Genomic DNA, 12,067 nt, shown 5'->3' with positions numbered 1-12,067 from the left:
AGACCCCAGATGCTATATCTTTTGATAGCCGGGCACCATCAGCTTCCTTCATCACATGTGCTTATGCACCCATTTTATCTTCAGTGTCCGTGCTGGGAAGCTGAGCATCACAGAATGCCAGGTTACTGGAACAAAGTGTTCTTGCATTGAGGGAGAGCTCAAGTGGAGGCCCAGTGTCCATCTGCTACCTTAGTACTAAACCTACAAGTATGTGTACGTAGATCTGTTTCCCTATTGTTATATAAAAATATATTTACATATGTCCATGCCTGTATTCAGAGCCCTATAAGTGCCCATTTGCCTCCTAGTTCTTTCCTCCACTTCTTTTTACTTTTCTCTTGTCTGCCTTCGTTCAGATTTCAGTAATTCCTCTCGGTTACATGGCCCTTGATGAAGAGTTCTCAGGCACCCTATGCACTCCTCGCCACCGATTTTCGATCATTTGTTGTTCCCTTGTCCCTGGGTTTGTTAGCACCCACTTCCTTCCGTCTCCCGTGTCCTCCCCCCGCCCCTGGAACCATCGGTCCCGTTGTTTTCTCCTCCAGATTTTTTATCCCGCCTATCTTATCTAGATAGACCTGCAGAGACAATAATAAGCGCAAAAACAAGGCAGAGCAAAACAAAACAACAACAAGAAAAACCCAAGGCCAAAAGAGAAGGAAATCCTACAAATAGTTTCAGGTCTGTTTATTGACCTTTAGGAGTGTTTTCCGGTTGAGTCTCATGGGGTGCCATGCCCTGGCCCCAAAGCCTATTTTTGGCATTCCCCGGGGATTTTATTGCTTTGCTCCCCTTGCTGGTCTGTTATGGGCCCTTAGCATTCTGCCCCAGTGGAGTGGGATCCATTGATCCTGTTGTCAACAAGCCTGGATGGAGAGAACATGAGCGCCAGGGAAAAGGAACTTTCAGGAGATAGGCAAAACTGCCCTCAGGAAGAAAAGCGTTCTCAGGAGATGCCAGGGAAGTGGCCTCTTTAGCCAGCTCTCCTAGGTCATGAGCAGCTCCATGGAAAGCATGAAGACAAAGTGGTGTCTTTCATCCTGCTCTTCCAGAAGTGTTGCAGGAAAGCTCTGCATTATAAAAGAAACAGACCCACATGTACATTGATTTCTGCAAGCACCAAAGACTAGACAACCTGGAGTCGCTCCTCACTGAGAAACACCAAGGAACGTGGAGTAACTGGTGCCAGTGATTGCTCAAACCATTCCCGCCAGGAAAGCCACTGGAGTGGGGGGTGGGGGGTGGAGGGAGGATGCGAAGGAGCCCCTGCTCAGGCTACAGAAAGTGACCTGTTGCTTTCAACGCTTCCTTGGGCAAGGGATGAGCAGAGGCTCCAGCTCCATGGCCACGCGGGTCCACTGCTGAAGCACTTCTAGGAGCCCTCCCTCCCACCCACTGCTCTCAGCGCCCCCCCCCCACCCAGGCTTCCGTTCTGCTCTTTACTCATCCACAACTACTGAGCACTGCTTCTATATCACAGGGTCCCTTTAGGGCACTGTGGGGCTGGCAGTTCAAAGCCACCAGCCAGCTGCCACCAGACAGAAGGATGGGGTGTGGGAGCCTGGAAAGTTTTATCCACTCAGAGCCCCGATGCAGGAGTGTTAAGCGTTGGAATGGTATCCGTGGCGGTGAGTTTGGTTTGGTCTTCTATCGCAATCAGGGGCTGTGGTATCGTTTGTTGAATACAAAGTTCAAGGGTAGACTCCCCGCACCCCAGGAATCCGCAGTGCTGGGCCAGGGTTCCCAACCGGGGTAGCACGGCAGAATCGCTTCAGAGGGTTATGCAACCATGCACACGTCCGCCCTCCTCGGGGACCTCAAGATTACAATTTCAACCTGGAGGGAAAGAGTCTGCAATTCTTTCTGTCTCAAATTCTGAGGCTGAAAGCCAGAAGGGAATTCAGAGCATTGGAGATTGCCTTGTAGAAATGCGAAGGGAAAAGTATTTCCTCCAGATCGGTTGGTCCCACCATTTTGGAGAAAGAACAGAAGAGAGACCTGCGTCACTCCCAAGAGGCATGTGACTGCATGTAGCAGCACCAAGGAGAGACGTGGATCTATTGCATAGACATTGCAAAGGTGGAATCCTTTGGACTTGTTATGACTCATAGCTGCGCCATGTGCAATGGAACAAGACGGAACTCACGAGGGCAGCGGAGGGAGATGAAGGGGGTCAAGGATGATCCCTAAGCTATGGACTGGGTCAACTGGGCATTGAGCTGGGCATTGAGCCTATTCGAAAAGGAAAGCGGTTGGGGGGCAAGGTCATGAATGCACTCGTGGGTCTATGTGAGTTGGAAGTGCCCTCTGTTAGACACAGGTTCTCTAGAGCAGCGGTTCTCAACCTGTGGGTCACAACCCCTTTGGGGGGGTGGTCGTCGAACAACGACCCATTCACAGGGTTCTAACGATTCAGGACAGTAGAACAATGATAATGATAAAATAGCAACGAAAATAATTGTACGGTTTGGGGTCACCACCACATGAGGAAATGTATGAAAGAGTCGCGGCACGAGGAAGGTTGAGAACCACTGCTCTAGAGAAACAAAACCAGGACACTGATGGTTTTCAGTATATGAAGAGGATAGACAGATACAGCATGGAGGAATGCAAACAGCTAATTAGTACACACAGCTGCACAGAGGACTCCGTTCAACTCACTTCCACGGAACAGTGAATATACTGGAAGTCCTTGAACTCACGAGGGCAGCTGGGTCCAAGGTCAAGGAAGCAGACAGCCGAGTCTTCCATAGGGCAGTGCAGGCAGTCCGGCCACAGGCAGGAAACAGCAGGGCGGGTCACCAACAGTCAGCAAGACAACAGGGCCCGACAGCCCCAAGCTCAAGCGATGTACCCACCAGCAGCGTGGCAAAGCAGGTCTCGAAAGAACCTCAAGCTCTAGCGACACGATCCACGGGTTGGCTGTTCCACAGGTAGCATAGCTCACAAGTTGAGGCAGAGAACTAGCAGCCCCACGCTGGTCGGATCAGCAGGGTGCAAGAGAGAGGGTGGGGTGGGTGGGCCTTGAAGAGCCATTTATCTCTTTGGCCCCCGATCAAACTGTGACCTTATCAATCCCCCATGTTCCTGTTGGCCGGGTTGGCACAATAACCCTGCCTATCACATGCACACAGACCATCCAGGTGATGTGCCATCTACTATTCATGGGTCTGGGGTTTCACTCTTACCATGTTAAAGTTACGGCATCATTCCTAACCCAATTTTAAGAATTTTAGGAAGAAAGCTTACTAACAGGTTTACACATTCCCTTCCAGAGTGCGCAGGAATATCTGTTTTCTGGGTCTCAGGAGAGGACCACCCTTGATGGTAGATGTACATGATCTTGAGCGCCACCCTGTGACTTTTTTCCCCGCCTTCAGCACTTATTTCCATGGGCCCAGGTCAGGAACACGCTGAAAGTGATTGCGTTTGACCACCGTGCTCCAGGGTAGGAAGGCACGGATAGGGCCTTCGCATGTTCTCACATGGAGAGTACGTTGGGGCTCGGCTGCAGTGGTTTGAGCCCACCAGGCATTCTGTGGAAGAAAGATGGGACGCCATCGCCTTCCATTAAGGTTACAGCCTCAGAGACCTTAGGGGACCCAGAGCATCTTCACAAGATAGAATGAACTCAACCGCAGGGTTTTTCTTTAGTTTTTAAAGAATCCTAGAACCGAAAAGTTTCATGAAGGCAGCCATCTGACTTGGAGCAATCAAGGCTCTTTCCACTGCTGGACCTCGCCTCTGGTATTGGGTAGTTAACCAGTTGCCAGCAGTCGACGCTGATCACGTGTGTTGCAGAGTGCAGCTGTGCTCCCCAGGTGTTGTTTCCTTCTTTGTGTCTGGCTGGCTGGCAGTTGATTGGAAATGACTGTGAGGGTTTGGAAGCAGATTACCCAAATATCCGTCCAAGAGGCCACTGAGGGGATTCAAACGGCCAGCCTTTCAGTTAATAGTTAAACAGTGAACTGGTTTTTGCCCCCAGGGACCGCGAAACTACAGTCCTTCTCTGAGGTTAAGTATTTATGGGACGCTTACTCCATGATCAGATTCTTCCTCTAGAAATTGTGTGGGAACTCCTTGTTGCTATGTGAGTTTAAAAAGGGAAAGTTATTTCCATTTCTGGAACTATTGCACACTAGGCTACCTGAAACCCCTTTGGGGGGCTTGGGGACAGTCCGGGGTGTGTGGGAGAAACCAGTAGAAAATGTGGGAACAATGTAATAAATTTCCCTATCTGTACCTCATGTGATCAGCCTGAGGTAAAGAAAGGGTCACACTGGGGTGTCAATAAACTAAATTACAGAGAGCAGCCATGGGTGGACGAGGGTCACACAGACAATGAGAGGGTGGACTAGATCAGAACTGGATCATTCCCTTGGAGAGGTCAGGAGAGAGTTCACCACTTTTGGGATCCTGATGAGAAGAGACGAAATGCTTCCCTGTAACTCAAGGTTTATTGTCATGAGCGACTAGTGTTAGAAGTGACATTCCATGTGTACTCCAGGAGGCCCCATGGGGACAAACACACAGACACACACACTATACACACCACACACACACACACACACACACACACACACACACACATTAAAAACAAAACAAAAAAGCCTACGAGGCCAGTGCTAGGGCCTGCATCTCCTGGCAGAAGTAACCACATCAGTGTGCTGGAGAAACACATGATCAATCCCGACCTCACAAAAGACGCACACAGAGAGCGCTGCTGGAGAAGCTCTAACCTTGAAGCCCCGAGTAATAACACACATAAGGAGAAGGAAAAGAAAGAAAGAAAGAAAGAAAGAAAGAAAGAAAGAAAGAAACCACCCAAATCTCCAATGTGGAGTCAGCAAACAAAGGACAAACAGGATTAGACTGGGCAGACCTGCAAGGGGCAGGAAAGGGTGGGGCACAGCAAAGAAAATGAAGACACCGCACACACACAAAGATAAACATACGAGGGAAAAGAGAGATCCTGTGCGGGAAGGGGGATATCAGAAAGCAGAGACTGGTTTTAAGAAGAAAGAAAGACAAAAGAACATCTAGAAGTGAAACACAGTATTTCCCTTGGCATTACAGATCGCCTCAGATTTGTCTGGTTCAGCAAACTGGAGGCCCCCCAAATCAGAACCGAACCCACTGCCATCACGTGGCTGCTGACTTACAGTGACCAAATGTAGGGTTTCCAAGATGGCCCATCTCGATGGGAGCAAACATTTCATCTCCTGCCCTCAGAGCAGATGGTGAATGTGAACCACTGACCATGCAGCTAGCAGTTCAATACTGAAGTAGAACCCAGCAGATTATTCAGGAGGGACTAAGGAGAGAGAGAACCTATAAGAACAGTTAAGAGATATGGAAAAGATGGTAAAGGTGCTGAAACATCGAATAGTAGTGACAGAATCAGAGCATAAAGAGTATGGCAATCAACTAACATACCAAGAGATACTGACTGAAGATTTTCCAAGACCAGATAGAAGGCAGGATTCCTCGCTTCCGAGAGCAGACATCACAAGCAGAATTGGCAAAAACCAAATCATGAAGAAACTACCGGCGAACAAAGTCACGGGGATGATCTTAAAGGCAACCGGAAGGAGAAGACACATTAGTATCGACTAGCAAACTGACAGCAGACTTCTGACCAGCCACAACGAAACTGGAAACCTCTCATTCATGGCCTCGGGAGGAAGAAGGAGGGAAGGAGGAGGAAGAAGACGATTCGAGTGTTTACCAGGAAGATGACACCCAGGTAGATTGCCGCGCAAATATCTTTGTTCAAGTTATTCTTGAGATTCAGAGATTTGACCACTCACTAAAATCACAACTCCAAGGTGTCCCTCCAACTATAAGCAAGTCGATCCGAGAACAAAGCAGAGAGCTGCTGTGAGCAAAGCAGCAGGCAACCATGACTGAGTGGAGACGTTCACAGGCGACCATATAAAGCAGTAGACCTGGCAAGGTGAACTGAAATACTGTTTCACAACATTCAACCTTGTGAGATGAGGTTCTTGAACGATTTGGGATGAAATTGGAAAAGGACCTTGATAAGCATAGAGCCATTAGCGTCCCACATGTGAAACATTTTAAATCTTAAATTTGTCTGAACCTCATTAACTCCAAGTGAACCAGAGCCTATTTCCATGCGCCGCCCCCCCTCCCCCACCCCGTGGGGCGGGGATAACCCATTCAACATCAAACCAGAGATGTATTTGTAAAAGATGGTAGAAGTGAAGACAGATCAGAGAATCTCCTTTACCCAATAGTGCTTAATCAAGCGAGTAAGAAATGTTAAAACGCTGAAGTTGGGGAGCAGGGAGGGGTGCAGGAAGAGAGGAGGCTTCCAAAAGGATCTAGTGGGGAGAAGGGCTGGCTGGCTCAGCCTGCTGTTGATCCTATCCACCCTCCCCCATGCCCCAGCAAGAACACTGAGCAGGGCTGGGGCTGGGGAACTAGTCAGTGAAATCCTGGGCAGAGAAGTGTTGCATAAGGGCAACTAGCCAGTAAATACCCCTGTGAGTAAGGTGCCAAACCCTTTGAGATCAAGTCCATTCTGATGCATAGTGACCCTACAGGACAGCCGAACTGGCCCACGGGGTTTCCAAGGCAGAATTCTTTGCGGGAGCAGGCCACACAAGTTCTCTCCCGTCTCCCGGGACGGAAGCAGCTGGTGGGCTTGGTGGTGGTGGTGGCGGTGGCGGTTGTGGGTGCCATCCAGGCAATTCTGCCTTGTGGGGAGCCTCTGTGCAGCAGAGCAAAACACTGCCCAGTCCCCAACGCCACCCTTGCCATTGGTCTCACGCTCGAGGCCCCTGGCTGCAGCCACTGTGTCCATCCATCTAGTCGCGGGCCTTCCTCTTTTCTCTGTCCCTCCTCTTTACCAAACATGCTGTCTTTCTTCCGGGACTGGCCTCTCCTGAGAAGACGCCCAAAGCGCGGGAGACAACGTCTGGCCATCCTTGCCTCTAAGGCTCGTTGTGGCGCTACTTCCTCCCAGACAGAGGTTTGCTCTTTTGGCAGTCCGTGGTACTCTCAAGATTCTGCTCCAGCACCATTGTTCAAATGCATCGATTCTTCTTCGGTCTTCCTTATTCAGGGCCCAACTTTCACACGCATGTGAGGTGACTGCAAATGCCACGGCTTGGGTCAGGCGCGCGTGCCTCAGTCCTCCAAGGAACAGCCTTCTTTTCAGTGCTCGAAAGAGGTCTTCTGCAGCGACTTGACCCAGTGCAATCGGTCTTTGGAGCTCTGGGCTGCTGCTCCCATGAGCACTGAGTGTGGATCCAAGCAAGACGAACTCCTTGGGCAGCGTCCATGTTGCTCCGTTTATCATGATGCCATCCGTTGGACCAAATGTGAGGTTGTGGTCTTCTTTACGTTGAGTTGTGGTCCATACTGCAGGCTGCCACCGTCGCTCTGCACCAGCCAGTGCTTCCGCTCCTCCGCCCTGTCGCTGAGCAAGGTCGTGTCGCATGGCACATGGCAGGTGGTTAACGAGCCTTCCTCCCACCCCATTCTCCTCCACAGAGCCCAGCTTCGCCCGTGATGTGCTCCGCAGACAGATGGCACAAGTACGGTGAGAGGATTCAACCCCCACAGACATCTTTCCTGATTTTAAACCACGAGGCAGAACCCTGGTTCTGTTCTCACAACCGCCTCTTGATCCGAGTGCAGGATCCTCGTGAGCACCAGGAAGTGGTCTGGAATGCCCCTTTCTTCTCAAGACTCTCCACAGTTTGTGGCGACCTACACATTCGGATGCCTTTGCAGAGGCAAGGAAGCACCAACAAACAGCTTCGCGGTATTCTCTGCTTTCAGCCAGGATCCATCAGAGGTCGGCAATGATATTCCCTGTTCCACGCCCTCTTCTGAATCCGGCTGGAACCTCTGGCAGCTCCCTGCCACGGTGCTGCCGCCACCGTGGTTGGGGGATCCTCAGCACAATGTTACCTGCATGCGCTATCAATGATCTTGTTGTACACTGTGTGCATTCTGTGGGGTTACTCTTCTTTGCGATGGAAAGAAATGTGGACGTCGTCCGGTCCAGCTAGCTGCCTTCCAAATTTCTCGGCACAGACTGGTGAGGGCTTCCAGTGTTTCATCAGCTGGCTGGAACATTTCAATGGGTGGTCCATCAATTCCTGGAGCCTTGTTTTGGGCTCATGGCTTGCGTGCAGGAGTGACCCACCCAATGATCACACCGGGGATGAACGGATTAAGAAAACGTCCAAAGGAGAACGGGGTTTCCCCCCTAGGGTGTACACAGTCGTGCCGGGGTCAGAGGGATGGGAGCAAACCCCAGTGGCGCACATGCATGCTCACGCACGCGGCGGGAGCCTGGGGACTGAGAGAGGGAGGCCGGGCCCCAAAGGAGGCCTCCTAGTGCGTGGCTCCTGGCTCCATTGGTACCTCTGCCCAGGATAGGGGCGCATGGCCCCACGGAGAGGGCCAGCAGCTCACCCAGGGGACCTCAGGCGCACGGGCAGGGCCTGGAGGGAGGGGAGACCGCGGGAGGGAGTGCTTTCACAGGCACGGGAGGATTGAGCGGGGTGGTGGTGGTGGTGGTGGGGGAGAGGGCCATTGAAAGCGGGGGCAGTTTGAAGACACCGTAGCGGGGGCTACGGGTCACTGTCTATGTCCAGGAGTCCCCAGGCCACTGCCCCGGCAGTGTCTGAGAGGAGGGGGTGCTTGACCTTGAGTCCCAGCTCTCCCCCATCCCCAGAGTACACGGATTGATTCTGAGGGGCTGATGTGACCTTTCCGGGCCTCCATCCTCACTGTCCCCGTGGTCAGCCAGTGACGTCGCGTGCGTGGGTCGTGTGTCACGAGGCAGGCTGAGCTCTGACGAATCTGGCTGGCCGGTGGGACCTGGGGACCACTAGGGGAGGGGGCTGTGGCCTTGTCCTCGTCGCTATGCCCTGGAGGGGTGGGGGGGACTGGTGGTGGCTAGGGCCAGGGCCCGTACAGGAGCCGCGGAACAGGCTCAGGTCACCACAGTGCATGCCGGGGCTGAGGAAGTGCCGTGGTCGTCGCGGGGGGAGGGGGGGAAGGAATCGTCATCCTGCCGCCCCCGCCACCCCACTCGGAGGCCCAGCTTTTGCCGGGCCCTGGCGCAGCTGAGCACCTAGGTGAGCAATATGGAGCGCTTGCTCCAGGAGGGCCGCTCCGGCCAGCGCCGGAGCCCGGCCAGGTCCGTGTTGTTCTTGACGGCCATCCTCGAGGGCCTGGCTGCCAGGGTGTTGCAGCTGGCGGGCAATGAGCCCCATAGCAGCGGCAGAAGGCACATCGCCCCTGCGCTCGTGGACGTGGCCATGCTCATCAATGTCCTGCCTAGTCTCCTGATCTAAAGGACAATAAGCATCTCCCAGGTGGCGCTGCACCTCCAGTGAGGGGGCATCCCCCTCCACCCCCCCCACCCCCCCACCCCGTGCCCACAGCCTACAGCCCCAGAGGTCCAGCCTGAGGGATGGCCAGGCCTCATAAAGCGTTTCCAGCCGCCTTAGGTCTGCATGCGTGTCTTTGTAGTTGGCTAGCCTCTCTGCAGCCTGCACAAGGACTAGGGGTCCCTGGGAGGGAGGGAGGGAAGGAGGGAGGGAGGGACAGGGCTGCAACATGGAGGTGCTGGCCTGACCAGGGCCTCCAGATCTGGAGAGCCCTGCTCTCCTGGGGATGGTGCAGAGACCGCGGGGGGGGGGTCATGGGGGGGGCGGTGGAGGGGGGCGCGTAGGCAGGAAGACGAGGAGCTGGGGGGCGGGTCAGTGCACAAGAGCCCCCAACCCCCTGGTGGCTGGCTGGTTGGCTGGCTCCTTTGCTCGGGCCTCTGGGGAGGTCAAGGCCCAGGGGCCTCTGGCAGGGTCAAGTCTGCAGGATGCGGGCTTCTCAGATAGGCTTTATTGCGGGGGCTGGGGTGGGGGCTCTATGAAAGAGCCGCGGGAGCAACAGCGACGAAAGGCCTGGGCGGGCGAGGAACGCGAGTCATGCGGGATCATGAGACGCTCCTCTTAAGGAGCTGGCCGAGATGGCAGCTCCCCTGGCAACATGAGTAAACCAACCATCCTGAGCAGTCACCTAGCACCAGCAGCAGCAGGGCATCTGGCCAAGGCCCGCCCCCAATTCCTCTGCTAGCCCATCACCACGGCAACGAGGCAGAGTGGGCGGGCCCACGATGACGCAAGACGCGTCGCGGCCGCCCGCCCCCACCCCACAGGAGGCAGGGCACATCGTGGCCGCCCGTGCCCACGCCCACGCCCACGCCACGAGGGACGCAAGGCACGTCGTGGGCGCCGGCGCCACGCTTCCCCGCTACGTCGCTGGCGGCGCGGTGCGTCCGGAAGCACTGAGAGAGCGGCGACCAAGACAAGCATGGCTTCTGCAGGGGCCGGCCTGGGCGGCGGCGGCGGCGGCGGCGCCGCGGGCCTGGGGTCCGAGGCCGGCGACTTCCTGGCCCGCTACCGGCTGGTGTCCAACAAGCTGAAGAAACGGTTCCTGCGGAAGCCGAACGTGGCCGAGGCCGGCGAGCAGTTCGGGCAGCTGGGCCGCGAGCTGCGCGCCCAGGAGTGCCTGCCCTACGCGGCCTGGTGCCAGCTGGCGGTGGCGCGCTGCCAGCAGGCGCTCTTCCACGGGCCCGGGGAGGCGCTGGCGCTCACCGAGGCCGCGCGCCTCTTCCTGCGGCAGGAGCGCGACGCGCGCCAGCGGCTGCTCTGCCCCGCCGCCTACGGGGAGCCGCTGCAGGCCGCGGCCGCCGCCCTGGGCGCCGCCGTGCGCCTGCACCTCGAGCTGGGCCAGCCGGCCGCCGCCGCCGCGCTCTGCCTGGAGCTGGCCGCCGCGCTGCGCGACCTGGGCCAACCGGCCGCCGCCGCCGGCCACTTCCAGCGGGCCGCCGCGCTGCAGCTACCCCAGCTGCCCCTGGCCGCGCTGCAGGCGCTGGGCGACGCCGCCTCCTGCCAGCTGCTGGCGCGCGACTACCACGCCGCGCTGGCGCTCTTCACCCGCATGCAGCACCTGGCGCTGGAGCACGGCACCCACCCGCTGCTGCAGTCGTCGCCCGCCCCGCCGCCGCCGCCCCCCACGCCGCCCCCGCTCCAGGCCCCCCAGCAGCAGCAGCCACCGCTGCCGCCACCGCTGCCGCCACTCGGGCCCGATCTCGAAGCCGCCCCCGCCCACGCCCCTTCAGGCCCGAAGGTGGGCAACGCTGGGCCTCCGCCCGCCGCGCTGGGCGCCTTCTGCGACGTGCTGGTGCGCTGCGAGGTGTCCCGCGTGCTGCTGCTGCTCCTGCTGCAGCCACCGCCCGCCAAGCTGCTGCCCGAGCACGCGCACACCTTGGAGAAGTACTCCTGGGACGCCTTCGACGGCCACGCGCAGGACAGCGGTGACCAGCTGCCCGAGGAACTCTTTCTGCTACTCCAGTCCTTGGTCATGGCCACCCACGAGAAGGACACTGAAGCCGTCAAGTCGCTGCAGCGCGAGCTGTGGCCGTTGCTGAGTGCCGAGCAGAACCACCTCCTTCACCTCGTGCTGCAAGAAACCGTGTCCCCCTCGGGGCAGGGCATCTGAGGGGCGGCGTCCGCCTTCCCCTCGCCCCTCATGCTGCTCCTGCCCCTGCAGGGTACCTGAAATAAAAGATACCTCGATCCTGAACCTTGCGACAGTGGTGTCCTTCCCGGGGTCCTGAAGCCCCACCCCCACCACCCCACTCCGCACGTTCCTCCCAGCCCGAGGAACAGACAGTAGCCCTGGCTGGAGCCCCGTGGCTCACAGCCACCCCAGGGGGGCAGAGGAGGGTGCTCCGCTCCACGGGGCTCCTCCAGCCTCTGGCCTTTCAGAACCAGCCCAACGGGCCCTTCTTCCGAGAGCATCCGCGCGGCTGCCAGTGGTAGGGAAGGAGACACACACACACACACACACACACACACACACACACACGCCAGCCAGAAGACAGGGCTTACTCCCCCAAGGCCACAGCATAGAAGTCAATCTCGAGGTTGCCCAGGGATGCCCTAACGAGTGACCATGAAGCTCACAAGACTGGAGGCCAAAGCGGAGGCTCCGGACGAGAGTACCTTCTGCGGGCTGG

General features: G+C 56.4%; 1 protein-coding gene across 1 annotated transcript; it reads left to right on the top strand.

The window, feature by feature from the left end:
- Positions 1 to 10,196: 10,196 nt before the first annotated feature.
- On the top strand, positions 10,197 to 11,631 carry LOC142433978 (40-kDa huntingtin-associated protein-like). Its single transcript, XM_075538625.1, has one exon. The coding sequence runs from the start codon at positions 10,357 to 10,359 to the stop codon at positions 11,545 to 11,547; it is 1,191 nt and encodes a 396-aa protein (XP_075394740.1). The 5' UTR covers positions 10,197 to 10,356; the 3' UTR covers positions 11,548 to 11,631.
- Positions 11,632 to 12,067: the final 436 nt, after the last annotated feature.

This window comes from Tenrec ecaudatus, chromosome X (genome assembly GCF_050624435.1).
Source record: "Tenrec ecaudatus isolate mTenEca1 chromosome X, mTenEca1.hap1, whole genome shotgun sequence".
Taxonomy (NCBI): domain Eukaryota; kingdom Metazoa; phylum Chordata; class Mammalia; order Afrosoricida; family Tenrecidae; genus Tenrec; species Tenrec ecaudatus.
This window is presented reverse-complemented; position numbering and strand designations above follow the sequence as displayed.